This window comes from Cygnus atratus, chromosome 12 (assembly GCF_013377495.2).
Source record: "Cygnus atratus isolate AKBS03 ecotype Queensland, Australia chromosome 12, CAtr_DNAZoo_HiC_assembly, whole genome shotgun sequence".
NCBI classification, from domain to species: domain Eukaryota; kingdom Metazoa; phylum Chordata; class Aves; order Anseriformes; family Anatidae; genus Cygnus; species Cygnus atratus.
In genome coordinates, this window is record NC_066373.1 from 13,157,793 (window position 1) to 13,178,739 (window position 20,947).

Consider the following 20,947-nt stretch of genomic DNA (forward strand, 5'->3'; position numbering starts at 1 on the left):
TCTCAGTTTCACCTCACAGCCTGAGGGGTTCGCCCCTTCTCCCCTCAAGAAATAGGTGCCCTCACAGCATCCCACCCCAAGGGGAAATTAGGACATGAAAACAGGGTGAAGGCTGATGTTTGCGTTTTTCCACCACTAATGGGGTGCTCCTGGGGCTCCCCCGCAGGCACCCAAAGGTGCACAGAGGCTTTTCCCAGTGAGCTCAATGAACGTGTTTAGTTCCCATATAACATGACCCAGAAGCGACGACTCAAAAAAATGTGAACACAACAAGTAAAAACCTGCAGACTCTTTTTATTAAATTCTCCCATTTCATCTGTACAGAAAAAATGCACATTATGTTCAGAATCTCAGTAACATCTCAAAATTACACAGCATGAACATGTAAAAAAACAAGGAACGGCCAGGATTTTATACACAGAAAGGAAAACAATTTACAAAAAAAAGTCTTGTTAATGTCACATTTAAAAAAAAAAAAACTAAGTTCAAACAGCTTTTGCTGTACAATATGAATTCGTTGGGTCTGTTTTGTACACTATTCGGGGAGGCTTGCAGTATCATCCCTACACACTAACCGGAGCTCACTACGTGCGCCTGCGTGATCCCCCTCTTACCCTCCCCTACAAACACCTCTAGTTTCTCTGGTACTTTTTCCAGTCCAACACAAACATTAGTCACAGTTTCTGATCACATCCATTCAGCACAAGTGTCAAAGCATAATCTACGGGCGAAAGTCACACCTTTCCCTTTTCCTCTATTTTTAGTATTTTCCAAGCTGACAGCTACACAAGCACTTCTATTTAGTAAATATACCGGGGGCCGGGGGGGGGAATGTGGTGGGATTTCTGGGTGTAACGATCCACCCAGGAATAGATCTTTTGCTCTTGATCAGCTACAATATTAAATTCAGATGTTCTGGAAAGAGAGAACAGCAATCTGCTTCTCACCAGGATGTGGCAATATATTATTATTATTCCGTCCCACATAGGCAAGTCTGCAGGTAGCATTCAGGAACCGTTCGGTGGATATGAAGCAGAATCCTAACAGTATAGGATAGAAACTGCTGTACCAACCTAATTCTTGTTTTTGTGTGAGAACTGGGTCCCCTCTATCAGAGTATGCCCTCACACAGTACTCACGAGCAGAGGTGAGCCTGCAGTTTTGGCCTCCAAGGGGAAAGACTGCACAAAGATCAGTACCTGGGAGCTGCTTTTAAGGTTTGAAAGCCTGTGCGCAGTAGTGTGTTTTCATACAAACCACCACTAAAGCTGTTTTGAGTCCACAGAATGGTATTTTAATAGGGGCAGAAGTGCTAGATGAAATGTTCTGATTCCATACCACACTCATGCACTCGCACACACACACCTCAAAACTACCTTTTTTAAACAAAGCTGACAAAGTTAAAAAAAAAAACAAAAAACTACTACAATCTTCTTTCAACTAAATAATAAAGTTGTGTTTTAACAGAAGTCACCATCCAACTTGAACACACTTCCTCTACAATGTTATCAGATTCAAGTGATCTCTGGCTTATCACATCGCTTCACCACGGTACCCACCCACGATAAGTTCCTGTACTCGGAGACTCGCGTACTGCTGTGTCCTTCGGTCCTCTCCCTTATTTTCATACGATGCGCTTACTGTGGATTCTTTCAGAGAGAGCTTGACTGTATTTGCATGGATCTTCACATGCCAGATTCTGGGTGAAATGCTTGCATTTTATTACAGGATTATTTGAGCTCCATCAGGGCTTTTTCAACCCTCTTCAGTGAGGCAGACACAGCTGACGTTACTTGAAGTGCCAGGAATTTTGTTCCTACCCACATCAGTTACTACAACAGCCTGAACGACAGAAGCAAGGCAGGAGAATCCAACGTTGAAACGAAGCAAAAGGACTTGATTAGACCCACTAGATAAACAATAAATAAGATTATTTCTTAAGGTCAACAAGAATGCACACTAACAGGCTAGCTGGAGCGCAGTAACAAGGTGCACGTTGTGCACAGCCCTCCTTACCCATGTCATCTAAACACATGCCACCACTCAGAAACACAGCTGAGCCCTCACATCAGGAAGAAAACTGCCCCTAGCAGCAGCTCTCACCTCAACCAGGAGGCTTTGTGGTGGCAAGGAGAAGAGACTCACGCGGCTGCATTGAATCCTCCACCGAGCAGTGAGGGTCAGAGAGAGGAAAGGGCACCCCAAGTCCTACTACACCACTGCTCATGGCTGATCACAGTTATTTCTAGAACTTTCCATTAAATCACATAAGTTAAAAAGGCTTCTTTAAAGTCAAGGCAACAGCACAGGTTCGTACAGCCATCAATTTCCATTCCTGCAGGGGAAAATTGTTACCCGCAGGCAAGATGTGCTGGCAACAGCACCAGCAGGTTATTGTTGGAAGAATACTTGTGTGGGTTTCTGTGTTTTTTGAGACCTCTAGATTTTTAGGTATATACATGAATAGGAGGGGAACATTTCCAGATTGGGATTGGTAAGTTTCTAGTCACAAAAAAAGAAAAAAAGCAAATTTGGTCACTAGCAGTGATAGGAGGCCTGATTTTGAAACATGGGGTATAATGCTTAAAGATAAAATGGCCTAGATCATCTGACCAGTGTTACACTATAAAAGGTGGGTCTTCACCCTTACAGTGAGGAAGGACATCTGAGGGAATCGAGCAGAAATTCACTCAATATCCCACCTTTGCTCCACAGGGCCTCCTGGCGTGTGCCCGTACCACCTCTGCACTGAACCCAGTTCCCTGGCGAGCCCACCGACGCTGCAAGAAACACCGTTGACTGCAGACCCCTCGCACAGCACCACAAGTACCTGCACAGGCTGGGGCTCGCTCTGCCACGGGGACACTTTGCTAAGCCATCTCTTCAGCAGATGCCCAGTTCAGATGAAGGTCCCAGCAGTACGCCACCCAGCAGGGACCGTGCCTGCAGGCAGCCAGGCAAAGAATGCTGCTCCAAAGAGCATGGGGCACACCGTGCATGCAGTGGCTATGACTAGGCACACATTTCAGGGAAAAGCATCTATTCTAAACCATTTAGGACATCTCTCTAACAGAGCTGTCTGTTCTGACTAACGATTCTCAAGTGTCACGGCAAAACATGTCAGCACAGTCTCCAAAGCCCGCAAGAATAGAGGAAGCTCGGCTCCTGTACCTTAACCTTCTCCGAATTAAAAAGAAAACAAACAAAAAACAGAAAGCCTTGCATCTGAAAGTAAAGAAGTTACCTTCAGAGCAAAACATGGTTTACATTCAGAGCTACGGCTACAAACCTACAATTTTCACTGCAATGCCATTTGGAATTTAGTGGAAGATGCTACTTTTAGACAATAAACCATCTTAATTAGGTATTTCATCAAGCTAACCAGGTTACAAAATGCCTTTTCAGAAGTTATTTAGAAGCTTCAGAAGGTTAAAAATCCCCTGATAGGAATTCAGTTATGCCTGACAGACATTCAAGAAGCAGGGCTTGTGCCACGCAAGCAAGACTGCACACAATGATTCCACTTCCCTTCCCTGCAGCTCTACGAACACACCTCGACAGCAGTCATTTCAGCACTTGGACTGTCACACCAAAAAAACACTTTTATAATTGCCAAACCATCATTTGTGGTGTTACAAACCAGTGCTACCTCGAGAGATGTGATCAAATGTCCCTTTTCTGTTCCAGTTCACGTTTACAGAGGGCCAGTTAAGGTCCATTAGCACCAGGGAACAGGGGTGAGAAAAATTTCAGGTTTCACTTCTGTTCTATCTAATAACTTCACTGGAATCTATCACATACACATTCTGTGCTCAGTCTTCACTGCTCAGACTTCCTCTACTGCTTGCTTTATGCTCACAATGCTTGGAGACATAAGGGCTCATGAAAAATTTGCTAGACTTGCTATGCTAAGAGCGCATCACTAACAGTTTGCTGTCCATCCTCAGAGTGGGATGAAGGGGCATTGCAAAAAGCTTCTCTGTGCACCTTTCTAGCACTTCTCAGAGGCAGCAAAAGCCATCACAGTATTTTGTATGGGCCATTCTGTACATGCAGCATCAAGAGAATCAGCTGGTCCACATTCCAGAAAGTCTCAATACCGTCTCTCTGTTCTAGAGACCACTACAGAGAACTGGAAACGTCAGATCTTACCTAGCAGTGCACTAAGTGGGCAAATAGTCATGGTTCAAGCATCAGCCCAAGTTGGACAGTTTCAGGCGCATGACTGTTTTTGCAGCACGCACAGGGGAGCACATCGAAGAGGCTAAGAAAGTCCGTTCTGCTGTACAGGCTGACTCGTGCGGTCACTTCTGGGTCTCACCAACATAATCAATTTCCTTGGGTTTTGGCCACTGCACGTGGCTTCTGACCTCCACTCCTCCTTGTGCTTGAGGAACAAAGATGACGGCAATGGGCCACAACTACAGGTGCAGCTTTTCACAAGACACCTTCTTTGGGCTCTCAGGTACGAGTATCAGGTTCTGGAAGCATAACTATAGAGCTGAAGTGCGCACACCGATGTTAACTAACAATGTGCCTTTTCCCTTATGGATCCAGACATTTCTGCCTTTCACACAGTACCCATCATCTTCCCATCCTCTCCCGCGTGGCCTTCTGGACCAACACCCACGTCCTACATCCCAGGAAACACCAGTCACTATCCTTATCAATTGTAGTTGTGGAAAACCTAAAAACACTCTTCAGTGCTACAATGCAAACGATCAAGACCCAGACAGGTCAGCTGCAAACCACTGCACTAGCCCACAAGGAGCTGTTTTACAGGGTATGTCGAGTGTTCAGTCGCATCACTGACAAAGCACTGTCCTGCCAGGGTGTCGGTACCGCTGGAGATAGTCAATTCAGAAGGGTAACAGCTTAGCAGCAGCAAGGTAAAATAAAAGGAGTGTTAACATTTTACTGCATCATCACTAATACAAAGGCTGGCCGAGTAACTGATCCGGGCACTTGATGCCCTCTGACAGCAGCACTGCACGCTACCGACAGGCTCTACGTGCCTCGTGTCTACACCGTGCCTTTAATCTACCGAAATACAAGTTGTACAGCTCACATGAGTATTTGATCCTGGTCAGTATTTTATTCTATCTTGCGAGCGGCAGAGGAAGAAAGGGAGGACATCTTTTCAGCCAAAAAAATCCACAGTAACAAAAGCAGAACATTCACTAGAAGATGACACCAGCGACTGGCGTCCTTAGGTTGTCCAAGACTATGCTCTGAAGATGCTTTACATAAGATGAGCAAGATGTCCAAAACAAGGCCAACTGTGGTGTAAGATGCAATTTACCCTTAAATTTCCTGCCTCGATTTCACCCAGCCACAGAGGATGACTATATTTCAGTATGAACCATTACCTAAATCATAGTTGGTATGCAGATATATGTCTTTCTTTAAAAATTTACTTAAAAACTGCTTGAGCTGCAGGTCATATCAGTCTGATCTGGAGAGTGAAGGCAGTTCCAACAGTACAACAGAGACTTGTCTACAGGCAGGTCAACGAGAGTCTGCTAACAAAGGGATAACAAAAGCTGCTGGCTGGGCTGCCAATGTTGCACACAAACTTTCATAGGATGAAGATGCTGTGGATGAGATCCAGGATGGGAAAACTGAGCCAACACCTGCTGCTGTTCTAATTTTTTTTTTTTTAATTCTCCTCTCACAAGAGGGGGTGGGTAGACTATACAGAGGAGGGCTGTACAAAACTGGGCACTGGGCAGGCATTTCTTCAGCAGGCAATCCAGGCTCTACCTGTCCTTGAGCTCTCTTGTCACCCGCTTGGTGATGCGTCCACACATCAGGCCGATCAGGAAGAGTACACAGATGCCAACCGTGATCACAGACAGTATGTAGTTCTTGGACGGAGAGGTCATAACTTGCATGGCAAGGTCAGAAAAGCCTTCCGCTGGGGCAACCTAGGGATGAGAAGGGAATAAATGAGCTGGGCAGCACTTTTTGTACGACTCTCAGCCTCGTTATTTATCAGGGTTAGTGTCTGCTACTGCTGTGGCCTCCTACCGCAGTCAGGCTTGGCCTGATCCCCAAGGATCAGTCCTGTTGTGTCTCATGGAAAGGAACAACTGCTCGGGAGACAGCTTTACAGCAGGAAGCTCTGCTGACCCCGTTTCACCACCCCAGACCTTCGCCACAGGAGGCCAAGCCCCACATGCACAAAAGACACTTTGATTCTGCACCGGCACAAATGCATCCCAGACATGGAGACAAACACAAATACATGTTACAGAAATATAACAAGGCCTGATTTCAATTTTTTCTGGACTAAAACCTCAAAATGTTAAACTTCATTCAAAGGCAAGAGCTTCTCTAGAGTTCAGGTTTTCAATAAAACAGCTTGCAACAGAAAGAACCAATGCCAAAAAACGAGGGAGTTTTCTGAGCTCTGTTACATAGTCACCTTTGCAGCATAGCTCCACATTTCGATGCGATCGTTGAGGCGTTTCTTGCATTCAGGCTGCAACCTCACACGCTTATCCTCCAGAGCTTCCATTAAGCATGACATCTCTGTAATGGGTAGAAGATGGTGTTACAAAACAGAAACAGGGACTTCAACAATATGCTGCGGAAGGGCTGCTGGAGAGGAGCATTTCAGTTCTATTAAAGGCTGACTGTAATAGTTTTTCTTTTTTAATCAGACTAGATAGTCGGATAAGTTGTATGCAAAAACTGCCCCTTGAAGCTAGCAATGTAACTAAGATTCATGATTAATACTACACTGAGAAAAATTTAACTTCTAAGAAGATTAACATTACACATTGAAACTGTAGTTCATGCGATTTACATGACATTTTAGAAAGTTTCATACATTTGCACCTTCAGCGAGCTGTTCTTTAAACTGTGCTACTATCCTTTAGTAATCAAGATGATCAAATTCAGCTCAGGAAAGTCCACAATGCGTCTCCTTTGGCTTGTTAGGAGTTTCTCTTGGTCACCAAGGGCATTTTAGAAAGGTTTCACTTCCTACATTTTCACACAGTCCTTGCAAAGGAACTGGGATCACAATGTTTTGGGTGCCTACAGAGCAGCTTGGCTAATTCACAAGTTCTTTCATAAGCTCATAGATGAGACACTGGCACAATTTTTTTTCTGTTTTATACTTAAAATGCCTAATTTGAATAATCCCTAATTGGATGCTTTCTGCTTTGCAGTCAAGAGTTATTTAATTCATAGCAAACAGGCTGTAAACTTTAAACTAACTCCAGACTTTTTCAAACAATTGTCTGCAGTTCAAACACTCAGCAGCAGATCCCTCTCCAGGCTACAGGCTTCTGCATATCTTCAGTGCAAAGACATTAGAACACACATCAAAAGAGTTCAGACAAAACGGGAAATAAATAAAGGATATCCAGAATTTCTGAAGGGCATCCGGTAACCACCACGAAAGATAACAATCAGGAAAACATTTAGTTGCTATTTTTACTGACCAACTCAGAAAGATGGAAAAGGTCAGAACTTTTTAACCCACCAGCTTGTCTTAAAAAGCCATATGTACCAGCTAGCTAGCTAACATAATAGCAGCAACAGTGCAAGAGTTTGATTTCAAACGTGAAGAGAATGGATTAGGAAATACCAAATAAATTATATTTATTTCGACTGACTGGAACCTGTTGAACTTAGTCCTAGAGGACTCGAAACTGTTGACGAAATCTCAAAGCCTTAACAGCTGGGTGAACTTAGAAAATAAAGATTACCTATCCTCTGTAATATTGGAAAAGAAAAAAGTGTTATATTTAAGCAGAGAAGAAAAATAAGAGGATCAGAGGACTTCAGTTCAATTTTACCTGTCAAACATACCAAAACAAAGGAAGCAGCCATGGACAAATACTGACGTGAACAAAGAAGGATCAGGGGGATTGGCCGAGAATAAAGCTTGTGAAACCAAACTGATTTGCTTCTGTAAGAGAAGCAGCTTAGTTCCAGTGAAGCTTTTGATACAGTCTAATGTAACGCTCTTATGAGTTTGAGAGCTGTATCCTGTATGAGGCTGATACAGGACAGAGATAAGCATCACCGAAAAATTGAGTCCACTTAGTCCAGCCCATGCGTAGTAGGAGCTCGTTTTCAACAGGATTTAACTGAGCAGGGGTTTTACAGAAGGGTTATGGATCTGGTGTCACACTTTTTTCAGTAATCACATGAACATAAAATATTCTCTTTTAAAATGGCAGATAAGGCTGCAAGAATATTACATTAGGATCACGGAACTGATCCTGCCTTGGGCAGGAGGGAGGACCAGAACATTTCTTGGTACACCCCTCATCCAGTGGCATCTACCACCTCTGCAGCAGTTCCACCTCATTACCCACAAAAGACCAGCAGAAATATCTGGTACTTAAGATAATGCTGGCAAGAAAATGCAGCTTAAGGCCCCGAGGACTCAGAGGTTGCATGAGTAAAGCACAAGTACTTACGGCGCCCTCTCCCCGGTGGAATAGCAGCACAGTGGTGCTTGATGTCTAGGGCACAGGCTGTGTGCAGCACTGGGTCCACAAATATGTCTGCTTTGCTTTCTTTCAGCATGTTGAGCACTTCCTGGGGAGGGAGAAATTAAAAATATATCTCAAAAAAAGGAGAGAACAGCACAGCGCAGAGTGCTCAATGTTTCTGACAGGTGCTCCATTTTTAAATCTAGGATCATAAAAGCGACACTGTCACTGGATAAGGGTACAAATGCTGGTTTAGGATGGATTAAATGTTTCTGCTTTTATAGTTACGTTCACTAAAACTACCACATTAATCTAAAATGCAAAATCCATTTATGCCAGGGCTACTTCAGCTGGAATTGAAGCAAGGTGCCCTCACCACAGGGCTGCTCGTACAGCCCTCAAGCCCAGGCAATGCCAAGGCCATGCTCAGCGTTCAGGAAGCGTGGAATGGAGACACCAACAGCAAACAGATTAGCAACAAGAAATTTTAGCAACCGTAACTAAGAAAGGATCCAAGCCTGGAATTGCCAGGTGAGTGCTGTAGGCACAATTTTCACTGGCAAATTGAAATTTGCAGAGCTCTGTCTTTACACTGACTATAACATGGCCTGGGCTGTGATCTGGAAAAATACTTGAGCACCAACTTCTGCAGGGACAGGACGCCTTTCAGAGCACGTTCAATTTACTCCCTTTACCTTCTTGCACATTTCAGTTTTTATTTTCAGCAGATTGACTTTCAGACATTCTTCCACCTGCCCGGTCTGCTCCTGAGCTGCTGCTTCTTCAGCACACAAACTGGAAATCTATTTTGAAAAAGGTATTGTGACATGAGGAAATAGTTCATGACAATCCTGTGCCTTTTAGCACACTGACATCTCAATACATTAGCTCATCAGAGGGTACAGCTAGAGAACATGAGCTACTTTACCCTCAAGAATCCCCCAAGCCAAACGTGACCTGGCTCATTCAATTTGCATACCCTTTGAAACTGAACAGCAAGAAGTTAACGTTGCTGTACTGAGAGGAAGAGGAGGAGGATGGGAGGAAAACAGCACAGAAATACTGTTACGGTATGACACAAGCCTGGCCTATCTAGGCTATTAAAAGTGAATGGTCAAAAATCTGACTGTATTCCAGTTAAGGCTGACAAGACCAGAGAACAACTGCCCACCATCCTTCCCCCAATCTTTTTTTTTTTTTTTTTTTTTTTAAATACAACAGCAAAGCAGTATTTTTCCATAGTCACAAGTACTGATGAGAAGGGACTTTGTGAAACACCAATGGAGTTTCCATCCTGAATAAGCAACTGCTCAGCTACTTTTCCTACCTCATCTGAACAGTGCATCTGGAGCTGGGGATCCAGACGATAATCAAGAGCTGATTCCTGGATTATCACTCGAATTTGGTCCTCGCAGTCTGGAGAGAGACGCTATTAAGCGGAGAAAGTCATTAACCCACTCAATCACCTTTATTGTCATAAATCAATCACCTTGCATTTCAACCTGTGTATTCTATAACGCTGTGTAGGAGCATAAAAGCTCATTTACGTACAGCCTATCATATATACTGAACACACCACGAGTCCAATTTTAAAACACTGTTCAATGAGAGTTGCACAGCACAATCCTGCAGCCTGATTTTCATACATCAGCTCTACTCACCTGGTCTGCATATTTCAACTTCAGGCAGGAGATGACTTGCCCCTCCAGTTCTGTATCATCCTTAGCCCTATTCAGAATATTCTGGCAAAATTTCGGTATGTCTGCTTTGCAGGCCTTCCTGAGCACTGGATTTAAACGGTAATCTAACCGGGAAAGAACACAGAACTTTTAGAGTACACGTCTCAGATCACAGAATGTAACAATACAAGAGAGATTTGACAGAAATTTCCTGGATGACATTCTTTTTCCCATAAATTTAATTTTGGGGATAAAATAGTATTTTCCCAATAATTAATTTTAACTTGTGAGGTAAGTGATGCTTCAGGAGTAAAGCAGACCTAACAATGCATGCTGACCCTCAAGAACTTGGCAGAAGAAAGTCTGTGTGCCCTGACAACTGGGAAAGAAAAAAATGAAGCCAATACTCTTCCAGCCATGCATACCATCCGACAGCTCAAAGGGCAGTTAGGTATTTTCAGAGGGGGATACCTGTGTTCTGTGTAATCTGGCGCTTGGTTATCATTTGCTTGCATTTAGGATCCATCACTTCACTGTTCTTGTTTTGTTTCAAACACTGCAGCATATTTTTTGAGTCTGCCTCTGGACAGAAACGCTATAAAAAAAAGTCCAAATTTCATCACAAACACTTGAAACAGCAGGTGCTCACAGAGAGCAGAACCACGCGCCCGAGCTGGAAGTACACAACTCCCTGCTCCCCAGCCCCAGTATCTCCAACTAACCAGAGCAGAGCCGCTCTAAATTGGCCATGGGCATGAATATGAATATCTATGCCTACAGAGCGAGCACTGAGCTGTACAGTCCTGACTAGCTTTTAGGCTGCAGCTTGTGCTGGTAGTATCAAGAGCAATTTGCCTTTTATTTTTTCCTATTCTTAAGTTACAGCACATCTTTGCAAGAAATGCCCATCACATTAGGTCCAATATCAAGCTGCTTTCATTCCCCTTTATTTTAGAAACTGAAAGGGGAATCAGTTAAGTCCAGATGCACTCTGCTGTTCTGCATAAGTGCTGGCTGGACAAAGTGACAAGAAAATACTTCATTAGTAGCATTCAAGACAAATTAAGACCACAGATAACCAGAAAGCTGAGAACGGGTCACTGACATTAACTTGCCCATTCCTGTCCTGAATGAGATAGCCAAAAGCTAACCAGCTTATCCACAATTCAGACCACATTATTCGTTTCTTCTATTAGAAACCAATTCTGCAGCTCTAAGATACGGCTGTTGCATTTTCTAATCCTCGCTGTTTCAGTGAGGTTACCGGTCTTCCTCTAAAAGCACAGACCTGCTCTGAAGAGCACTAATCTTTCAAGATGCTCTACTTCAGCCCCAGTATGGAGTCGGAGTACCACCTATAGACCATGCATGCTAGTGTTACAGGGCTTGTAACTCCGGCTACCACGCTAGGATGTCTTTTATTAAGAATATTCACTGCTGCCTTCCACACGATACTACTTTAAGAATACGTTCCTGATATTAAGCGTTTTGCATGATTCTGCCTGCTCCATCAGTTCGATGAAAATCTGCACGCGCCAGGTCAGCAGTGAACTGAAGATGTTATTCCTCTCTGTAATCATAATTTATCAGTGTACAGGCTTTGATCAGATATTTAGGGGAAGTAAAACTAAAAGAACCCTGAAGAAACAAACCTCTGCCTGATTCGGAGTTAGGAATCTGATTGCTTTGCATAAAAGCAATTGTGCTTCTGAAACAAACACAGCCATTTCGCAACAAGTCCTTAAGGGAAGTTCAAAACAGACAGTTTAAGAAACTGATAGGCTCTCATATCCCAACCTCACCCAAATCAGCACACTATCCATCACCTTGATCATCTGCTTGCAGACTCTCATGAGTGTGTAGTCCAATTCTGGATCCATCATTTCCGTCTCCTGCAGTTTAAACACCTTCTGGTGGCACCGGGTGCTCAGCTGCTTCTTGATTTCTTTCAGGCATTCGATGATCTACAACACAGCGTTACAGGCATGACGGAGGCACTGTGGGCAGGATCCTGCCATATGCTGCTCCAAACCCAGCTACATTCTCCCCTGCTGGCTCACCATCTTCACCTGATTTGCGCAGCTAAGTTTACGATGCTAATATTTATCAAAAAAGCGATTACCAGTGCTGATATCCACCACTTGTCTTAAGCTCATCTTTTCCCACAAATTTAATGAAATGAAGGTCACCTGGACCTGTTCCAAAACCCCAAACCTCATCTTGAAGATTACACCCAGGCAATCTTCAGCAATGTTTGCAGTAACCAGCAGCTAATAGCTTAAAATTAGCATTAACTGAGGGATGCCTTGCTCACAGCACTGCACTCACCCACTATTAATGCTTGTGAACTAGTAAAAAAAAAAAGTCAAATGCTCCAAAACACTGACAAAAGATTTCAGTGATACCAGAATGAAAACCTAAACCTGCATTCAGAGACAAAAAATGATCTTCACAAGTTTTCCGAAATGAAAGCACAAATTAAAGTGCAAATTATTAATATGATCCATTACCTGAGCATTGCCATAGGGCACATTTTGGCAGTAATTCTTGATGTCACTTTTGCAAGCCTCATACAGTTCTGGTTCAAGCCTGATATCCTCGGTCTGCAGGATAAATTACAACACAAACTTTTCACTAGGAATAATAATAATAGCTTAAACAGAGCCCTCTACTTACAAAAAGAAAGCAACAGTCCCAACAGGCAGGCTGAATTTAAGGGTCTTAGGGGTAAGAAATGGTGTCAGTGGGAACTCAACTTCACAAATCCCTAAGTGAATCAGCTTTGTGTGGTGTTGTTTGTTTTTTTTTTTTGGTGGTGGTGGCATTTTTTTGTTTGCTTTAATACTAGAGAAAGTCTTCTCCATTTAAACCAAATTCCAAAGCTAAGAAGTTGTTTTCCCTGCTCCTCCTAAAATGGCATCAACACAAAGGCCTGAGACACCAAAAAGTTTTCAGGTGAAAGTTAAAGGAAATTTTAATAGCCAACCATCTGTTGGGTGATCTAGAGAATGTAAGTGAAGCTCCCTGCTTTTAGTGATGCCCACCATTTAAATTCTTCCACATGAAGGCAAGAGCACTGCTTCTTCTGGTATGGGCCTATGAGAGGTGAAGCTTTAACATCCAAACTACTGGACATAGCCCTCACGAGTTTCTTGCTGCCAGTACTGCAGCAGGAAGCTAAGAGGCAGCCTTGCATCCTAGAACAAACGCTATTCCTATTTATCCACTGAGCAACTGAGAGGGGCTGGAGTCAAGGTGATTCATCTGTTCTTGTTGCTTCAGTGTGCAAAACGAAGCTTGTATTCTCTCCTGGAGGACTTTAAGGACATCGGCACATGTAGCACATTGCTATCGAATGCCCAACATCATCATTTCTAGCTGAAAGTCCAATGACCACTCAGCTTGCCTTAGCCTTCATGAGACTATATATAAGGCATTAAAGTAGACAATCATTATTTTCACTGTGAAGGTCAATTGAGCCTGGAGTTGTAAGAGAGGAGTGGAATAAAAATAAATTAGATACATCCTACAAATGAGCTTCTTTTTTTTCCCGGGTGGACAAACTAGGAAACTCTGACTAAAACACCTTGCTGGAAGAGCAGACAGATAAGAGTTTCATGCATGTTTACCATCTCCAGCTCCTCAACGCGCAGCTGCTTGCGGCACTTCAGAGACACCCTGTGCTCCTTGGCATCCTGCAAAGTATCGTTGCGCACGGTTGTGCTCAGACAGATCACTACATCCACCCTGCAGAAAAGAAAAAACATTTTTTTTTAACCCGTGTACTCCCAACTTCGATCAGCCAGGACTGGTGTTGGATCACCACACCAGGGAAATTGACACCAAGGATCTAAACAAAGTCCTTCAGCATCTACGGCTACTTCTAGCCTGGGTACAGCTCTGTATAGAGTAACTGGATCACAATTAAACCCCCTAAATCTGATGATATCTAATTGGAATCTAAATCAGCAGATGCAGTAATATATTCCAAACCCCGCCACACCCCCTGCCCAGCAAGACCTACTCTCAAGTCACTGAGCACTTGAGAAAAGCCTCAGTTAACCTCAGAAATGCATGATGAAGGTGAATACCTACATGGATGGCACTGCAAACCATCCTTTTGCGTTATGGGAAGGGCATCTCTATCATAAAATGCAAATAGCCTTGCCACCCATGAACAGGATTGACCTTGTGTGTGATTTAGCCTTACATTGTTGGGCAAGGATATTAAAAACTTCCTCCTGAAATGAACAAGCCAGCTAAAGCAAGTGCAGTGTTTTCCTTTTCCAGCTCAGCAACTGAAACACTGGTAGCCTGTATCTCGGCGGATGATGGATCTAGCAAGGATATAGAACACCCTGGGACACGCAGACCACAAATTGCGATCGCTAGCTATTTTCAGAGCAAGAAAAATAATAAAGACGAAAGCTCATATGCAAGGGTAAAGCAGAAGTACTTTAAAAGAGGCAGGCAATGCATCTACCTTAAGCATCTGCAGAACAGTTACTAAGGGAAAACATAAAAAAATCAGCCTTTAGAGGAAGCCCAATGTTTTCTGTCTCATCATGAAATATCTTGTAACTTTCTTACATATTTATACAATTAGGATGCTGCTTAGTTAAGCACTACCTACTTTTTTTTGATGTTGGGGCAAAGTTTCAGCACATCCTCCTTGCAAGCCATTTTAAACTTGTACGAGAACCTAAAATCTTTCATTTGAACCTGCAGGAGAGAAAAGAAATTAAAAATTTTGGTCACCTGGAGGGGAAAAAAAAAGTACATGCTGCCTGAAAGGACACTTGTTAAATCACTCGCAGTAATCACTAATCACACTGATTACACTAGTAATCAGTAATCACACTAATCACTATCGGTAAATGCTTTTGGCCGCAACTTTATCCATGTGGAAGCAACGGGGATGAAGAAGCTGGGACCCTGCCTACCATATGCCCTGGAAGAGGAGGGCCTGGGGATAAACCATCTCCAGAAGTGACCATTACGACCAGGCATGCAAGTACAATTGTCTGAACTCACAAAAGCAACTGCAATACAGTTGAAAATCAATCTCAGAAGAGGAAAGGGTTCCATAATTAGCTAATTCCTGTCAACACCCTCAATACACACAACCAGTTTCCACTGACAGCACAGAAAAGCACTACTCACCAGCTGGAAATGAGTAACTCCGATGGCACATTTTTCATTCATTTCCTTCTGGTGTTTGTTCTGTATTAGACACTCCATCAGGTCCCCAGAATCAATCTGGTTATCTGCAACTTCCTGAAGGACACACAAAAGGCTTAAAAAATGAGCTACTCCCTCCAAGTCATGATTTTTTACACTCCTTTAGCCCGCTGCGACCAGGAAATAATTGAGAGCAGTGGAATTCACATTCTCACTCTCGTGAGCTTACACTCACCATTAACTGACCATGTAGCACACAAGCATTTATAGAAACAGTTCAGAAAAGAATTGTCTCAGACACATGCATGATTTACACTCAGGAGAAAATAATGCAGAGACTCAATGCTTACATGAAATATTACATTTAGGTGCCTCTCCTGCTCTTTAACTACTCAATCCTAGAGCAATGTAAGAAGCTATTTCAGCAATGTGAGCAGCTGCACACAGAGGAGTGGCTAGATGCACTGCTCGGGGGCAATGGGAAGGAAAAGCTTAATTTCCAATCTACTGTGAAGAGTAACTTTAAAATTGCCCTGCAATTGGAAATCTTCAATCTTCAGCTTTTGTGCTGGGGCTCTGACAACAGCAAAAGTACCACATGGAGCTAGGAATTCTTGTGTTGGTCCCTCTGGCCCCTATCAAAGACTTCTGTAACTGCTTACTTCTGATTTTACCTTTGTGCAGAAAGTACGTCAAGAACTAATATTACAACCTCTAACCTTTCCCTCAGTGCTCTTTCCCAAAGATATTCTGACTGCTAAGTACTCACGTGACAGAAGGTCTGGATAATGGGCTCGCACGCTCTCATCAACAAGGCTTCGATTTGAATGTCCTGCAGAAAACATGCAGTATTTCATTTTCACAGTAAACGGACAAGGAAAAAAGCTCTGAAAAAAAACTGTCACAAGTTAACTGGAGCCAGTATAGAGGGCCTTTGTTTGGCTGCAATTCAGCCAGCTCCACCCTTCGGTTCTGGAAATGCTGGAGTTCACTGCTGTCAGCAATGTGGCAAACGCATGACAAGCCTTCCAGACTAAGGGACAAGCTTGGCCTCCACAGATTAAAAACTCACTGCTTGGATAATTTAGTCTGTCTCCTCCAAATTGGTTACTGCAGCACCAGAAGGCACCCTACACTTGGGTAGGAGTTAAAAATTAATGATAGTTCTGAGCAAACCATTTTGTAATGCTGGAAGGAAGCATCCCCTAGGGCACAGCGTTGATCGAAGAGGTATAAGGAACAATTTGGGGCAAGGCAGTCAAACACGCAGCTTCTGAAAGCAAACAAAGCTGCCGACTTCACTGAAAAACCCTAAGCAACGTATCTGGTAGTTATTTCCTGCAAAATGTTTGGGACCTAGAGGGAAGCTGCAACATGGTACTCAAAATTACTTGCAAGTAGAGCAAAAAACGAAGTCCCAGAACATGTTTTCCCCATCCCTGGAAGTGTTTAAGGCCAGGTCGGATGGAGCTTTGAGCAACCTGGTCTAGTGAAAGGTGTCCCTGTGCATGGCAGGGGGTTGGAATTGGCTGAGCTTTAAGGTCCCTTCCAACGCAAACCATTCTATGATATTTTGACTTGTACTAAAGGTGACTGGTTTACCTGCTCAAGACATTCTAGCTTCCGTGCCACAAGCTATTACAGGCTGGTGATGGCAATTCTCCTGCTTACAATCTTTAACTGTTGTTCAATTCTCTTCCTCAAGAACCCCGCATGAAAACTAACACTGTACAGGGTAAAAAAGATGGCTTCTGCTTAATCCCAGAAACATGCATTTCTGCAGCTACCCTTTTTTTTTTTTTTAATAGTGTCAAAATGATATTTTTAACTAGACATGCTCAACTCTCTCCTTAATTGCAGGCTGGAAACTGCTCACCTCAGACTCCAGCTCAGTAAGGTTTCCCACTATGTCTCTGCAATCAGACACCAAGTCGTCAAGATGGTCCTGAAGGCATTCCAGCTCCTATTAAAACAGACATTTCAGCGTGTGGTCTGAGAAACCAAGTTCAAAATTCAGGCCTGAAAGTGCAACACATATGAAACTGCCTTCCTTTTCATAAAGTCTTAAATCTCATTTAATGCTGCCCCTGCGACTGGGACTCGTAGCTCAGGCTCCTAAACCAGACACTCAGCACCATCTTCCTTCCTACCTTTGCCTCTTACAGTATCATTTGGTGAAAAGAATCAGCAGTCCTGCAGCTTTACTTGTACAATAAGTGGAGGATTACAGGCAATATCCCCAGAATCTGCACTCTGGCAGCAAGTATTAGAACTGGAATGCTGTCAATACACTGATCTTTCATTTCTCAAGGAGAAGCCTCCCAAAATAGCATATTATGTGAAAGCAGTTAAACAGTTGCTTTGAGCCAGTATCAGTATTTTCTTTTTGATTATTAACAGTTCTGAATACGGGGAACATTGTATTTTTCTATTTGATAATAACATATTCGCTTAAAAAACATGTTTTTCCTATTCGAATGAAAAATACGTCAACAATTTTTCTTAAGTTGTACAATTTTTGCATGTTGCACAAACACACCAGTTTGAATTCCCCAAACTCGGTCCTGGTGGATTTTGTTTAGGTTTTGTTTTGTTTTACAGGGCAGTAGGTATGTGCAGAGAGTGACTGAGAGCACCGGTCTAAAACATTGCCGCTGTTCTCAAAAGCTGCATGAAGCACTTTCACTTCTGGAATATCGCATTTAGTTTGCCCTTTGTATAACCTTAATGAGGAGTTAATTACCCAAACTTCCAGTCTGCAATAGACACTTCAAAAAGCCAATGGTGTATGCTCTGCTGCATCTGCTGTCGAATGGCTCCTTCCCTGCAGCTATGCTAGGGCACAGCAATTTAACGTGAAAGTATTTGTTGAAACTTTGTTAAAGAGCAGCAGATGTTAGTTCAGTTCTGTATAAACACAGGAAGCACGTCAGTACTTGCCAAATGGGAACGGGATAAAGTTTATGTGGGAAATGTCAAGCTCGTAATAGAGTATTACAAATAAGAGTCAGGGTGGGGTTGCTTCAATGAAGTCCTTCTCGTTAGCTGTCCCCTTTCCCCATCTCATTCCTCTCACGTTGCTGCAGCCGTGCTGTTGGTGCAAAGCTTCTTCAGACGACCTCAGTCTCAGCCTAGTGTAGTTTATGTTTCAAACTGCATGCATTTTTAATATAAGCTTGGCTATAAAGAGACAACTAGCTACGAGACGTTCCTTTATCCCGCCCTCCTCGTGCCCTTCCCACCCTCCCGGCTCCGAAGACGAGGCCGCAGCTGTACCGTGCACAGTACCTGCCCTGTCTCTGTCTTTTCACTGCACCACTTCCCCAGGTCTATCATGCACTTGTCCTGCAGGGCTGGGTCCAGCTTCACGTCCATGGCCCGCTGGTGGAGGATGCGCTGTACCTCCGCTCGGCACTCCCGTGATAGCTGCAGACGGGGCAAAGAGCTTTTAGCACACGGGGTCTCCAAACGTGTACAGCACAAACAAGACACTGCCAGGTGATTTAATTGGAATGACCACAAAGTGCCAGGCCACCCGCAGTCCCAGGAGTCCTCCAGTGCTCAGCACGAGTCTGCTGGGGCCCACACAAGCCATCCAGGCTCTGGGAGTTCGGAGTTTTGTCACTGTCTCCTGGATGGAGACACCTTTCTTTCCATCAAAGGAAATTCAAAAGCAAGGGAAGGTTTAAGATGTCAAAGCAGCAAAGGTCCCTAGATTATCTGTTGCATCTCCTCTTCATTCAAAGCTACAGGCTACTTAGGGAGAAGAAAGCCAGAATGGCTTTTGGTCCTCAAGACCAAAAAGGGAAGCCCAGCACAAGGCAGTGTAGTCCAGCTACAAATTCCTTTCAGCAATGTGGCATAACAGAGCCAGCAATTGTCAAAGATTGTCAAAGCTGAGGAACAGACTAACTGTAGAAAATTCAAGGGATACTGCTGCGGTGCTTGCCAGACCTCAAGTGCACCGGTCAAAGCTTAAAACGTTACACACACAACTTCCAGGGCTTTGGATCTTAGCTGGCGTTTTACAGACAGCACTGCAAAAAGTACAGATACAACCTCTAATGAGCTTGCTTTCAAACACTAAATTTCAAAATGACAGCTGCTCCCTTGGCCTACTTTCTAAAAGAAAAATACATTTAACAGCCTTTTCTCTCCGATATTATTTGCAGGGTGGCTATTGATTTCTTTGGTCAGCACTAATATAAAATGGAATTAAAAAGTCTCAACTCAGCACGCTAAGCAAGTGCATTAAAAAAATATTCCTACGAGTGAGACGCTTTCAATCAATACTTGACCCCTGCCACAACAGACCTTTTATATCAAACTGTAGAAATTAATTTTTAAGCCAGCCCATTGTGTAACCCCAGCTCCTAGGGGCTGTGTACAGTACAGTGCCACAAGAAACGGAACGGAGTACCCAGCTGCTTTCAAGGGAGTGTCTTGATAAAGGCACAAGAGGGCAGCAAACTTGAAAAGAGTCGCTCTGAACCCAACCAACATGATGATGGCGGATCTCCAGATTGCAGGGCAGCAAGTCAGATCCCTACTGTCTTCTTTAAAGACAGCATAAGCACATTTACCCGTACGGTACGCTCCAAAGACTTGAACGCATGCTTTATATCAATAAGAAGAGTTTAACAGATTATAATCTGAAGTTGCACTCAATCCCAAACTTAATTAGAAACAGCCGAGGAAAGCTGGGCTTGGAAGGCCTTTTAGCATAAAACCAATTGTGTAGCTATGCTAGCTATCTGCAAGGAATCGCATTACGCTTTGGAAAGACTCGCGCTGTGTCTGTGCAGACATTCACAAGAAGTTGTCAGCACACAATTCCCCCTGGGGGCAATTGTCCCTTCTCAATGATGCCTCACCAGAACAGTAACACAGAGCTTCACAGCACACTCGAGGAGGAGCTGGGCATCTAAACTAGTGCAAGAAATGCCCGTGGTAAACACTTCTTGCCAGCTTCTGAGAGTTCTTGCAGTTGCAGCACAGCGAGTCCCACTTCCAGATGCAGGTTACAACCAGCATATAGCACCAATCTAGCAGCAGAGGGCTGCAGGCCAGCACTTACCCTCCTTCCTTGCTCCTCGGTGCGGTAGGCATGCCTGTACAGGCAGGAGAACACTGCCCCCGGGGGCATCAGCTCGCTCGTCTCGTTCCAGCCGTGGGTATGGCACAGGCGGGAGGCGTCTCCCTGACACTTGCGGTACAGGACCGTATCCAACCTGCAGACAGAGAAGTCACCACTAGCACTTCCATTCCTGGGGCATCTCACACGCTCAAACCTTCAGCCTTTCTCATTCTGAAGTGCTTTTGAGGCAGAAAAATCCATCTCAAGTTTCACAAAACCACATCACTTAGCAGCAGCATCTAAGCAGCTGAACCAACTGGTGGCAAAATGCAGGTCGCTCAGTTTGGAATCAACTCCCTAGTCTTGCAAAATGGAAGATCTTACACCGAGATCTTTAATTACAGATCAAATCTTAAATGCTTCTAGAAGTACCTCCCATTCTCTTCTACCTCATGTCAGCCAAACGCTGACATGTGAAAAAAGAAGCCATCTCCATGATGTGCTACAGCAGCAGCAAAGTAGGTGCGTGCCGTGTTCTGCTTGTACAATATCTT

The 20,947-nt window shown here is 43.7% G+C and overlaps 1 protein-coding gene across 1 annotated transcript in view; it reads right to left on the reverse strand.

The window, feature by feature from the left end:
* Positions 1 to 274: 274 nt before the first annotated feature.
* Positions 275 to 20,947, reverse strand: part of GLG1 (golgi glycoprotein 1) — a 70,190-nt gene continuing 49,517 nt past the window's right edge. The window contains exons 11-26 of the mRNA XM_035543304.1: positions 20,394 to 20,547; positions 18,605 to 18,742; positions 17,193 to 17,279; positions 16,086 to 16,148; positions 15,299 to 15,412; positions 14,769 to 14,857; positions 13,765 to 13,882; positions 12,646 to 12,738; positions 11,962 to 12,099; positions 10,607 to 10,730; positions 10,118 to 10,260; positions 9,784 to 9,885; positions 9,152 to 9,259; positions 8,442 to 8,562; positions 6,428 to 6,534; positions 275 to 5,927 (exon numbers count right to left, since the gene is read on the reverse strand). Of these exons, the coding sequence (XP_035399197.1) occupies positions 5,760 to 5,927; positions 6,428 to 6,534; positions 8,442 to 8,562; positions 9,152 to 9,259; positions 9,784 to 9,885; positions 10,118 to 10,260; positions 10,607 to 10,730; positions 11,962 to 12,099; positions 12,646 to 12,738; positions 13,765 to 13,882; positions 14,769 to 14,857; positions 15,299 to 15,412; positions 16,086 to 16,148; positions 17,193 to 17,279; positions 18,605 to 18,742; positions 20,394 to 20,547 (1,867 nt within the window). The 3' untranslated portion in view covers positions 275 to 5,759. The remainder of the gene's footprint in view (positions 5,928 to 6,427; positions 6,535 to 8,441; positions 8,563 to 9,151; positions 9,260 to 9,783; positions 9,886 to 10,117; positions 10,261 to 10,606; positions 10,731 to 11,961; positions 12,100 to 12,645; positions 12,739 to 13,764; positions 13,883 to 14,768; positions 14,858 to 15,298; positions 15,413 to 16,085; positions 16,149 to 17,192; positions 17,280 to 18,604; positions 18,743 to 20,393; positions 20,548 to 20,947) is intronic.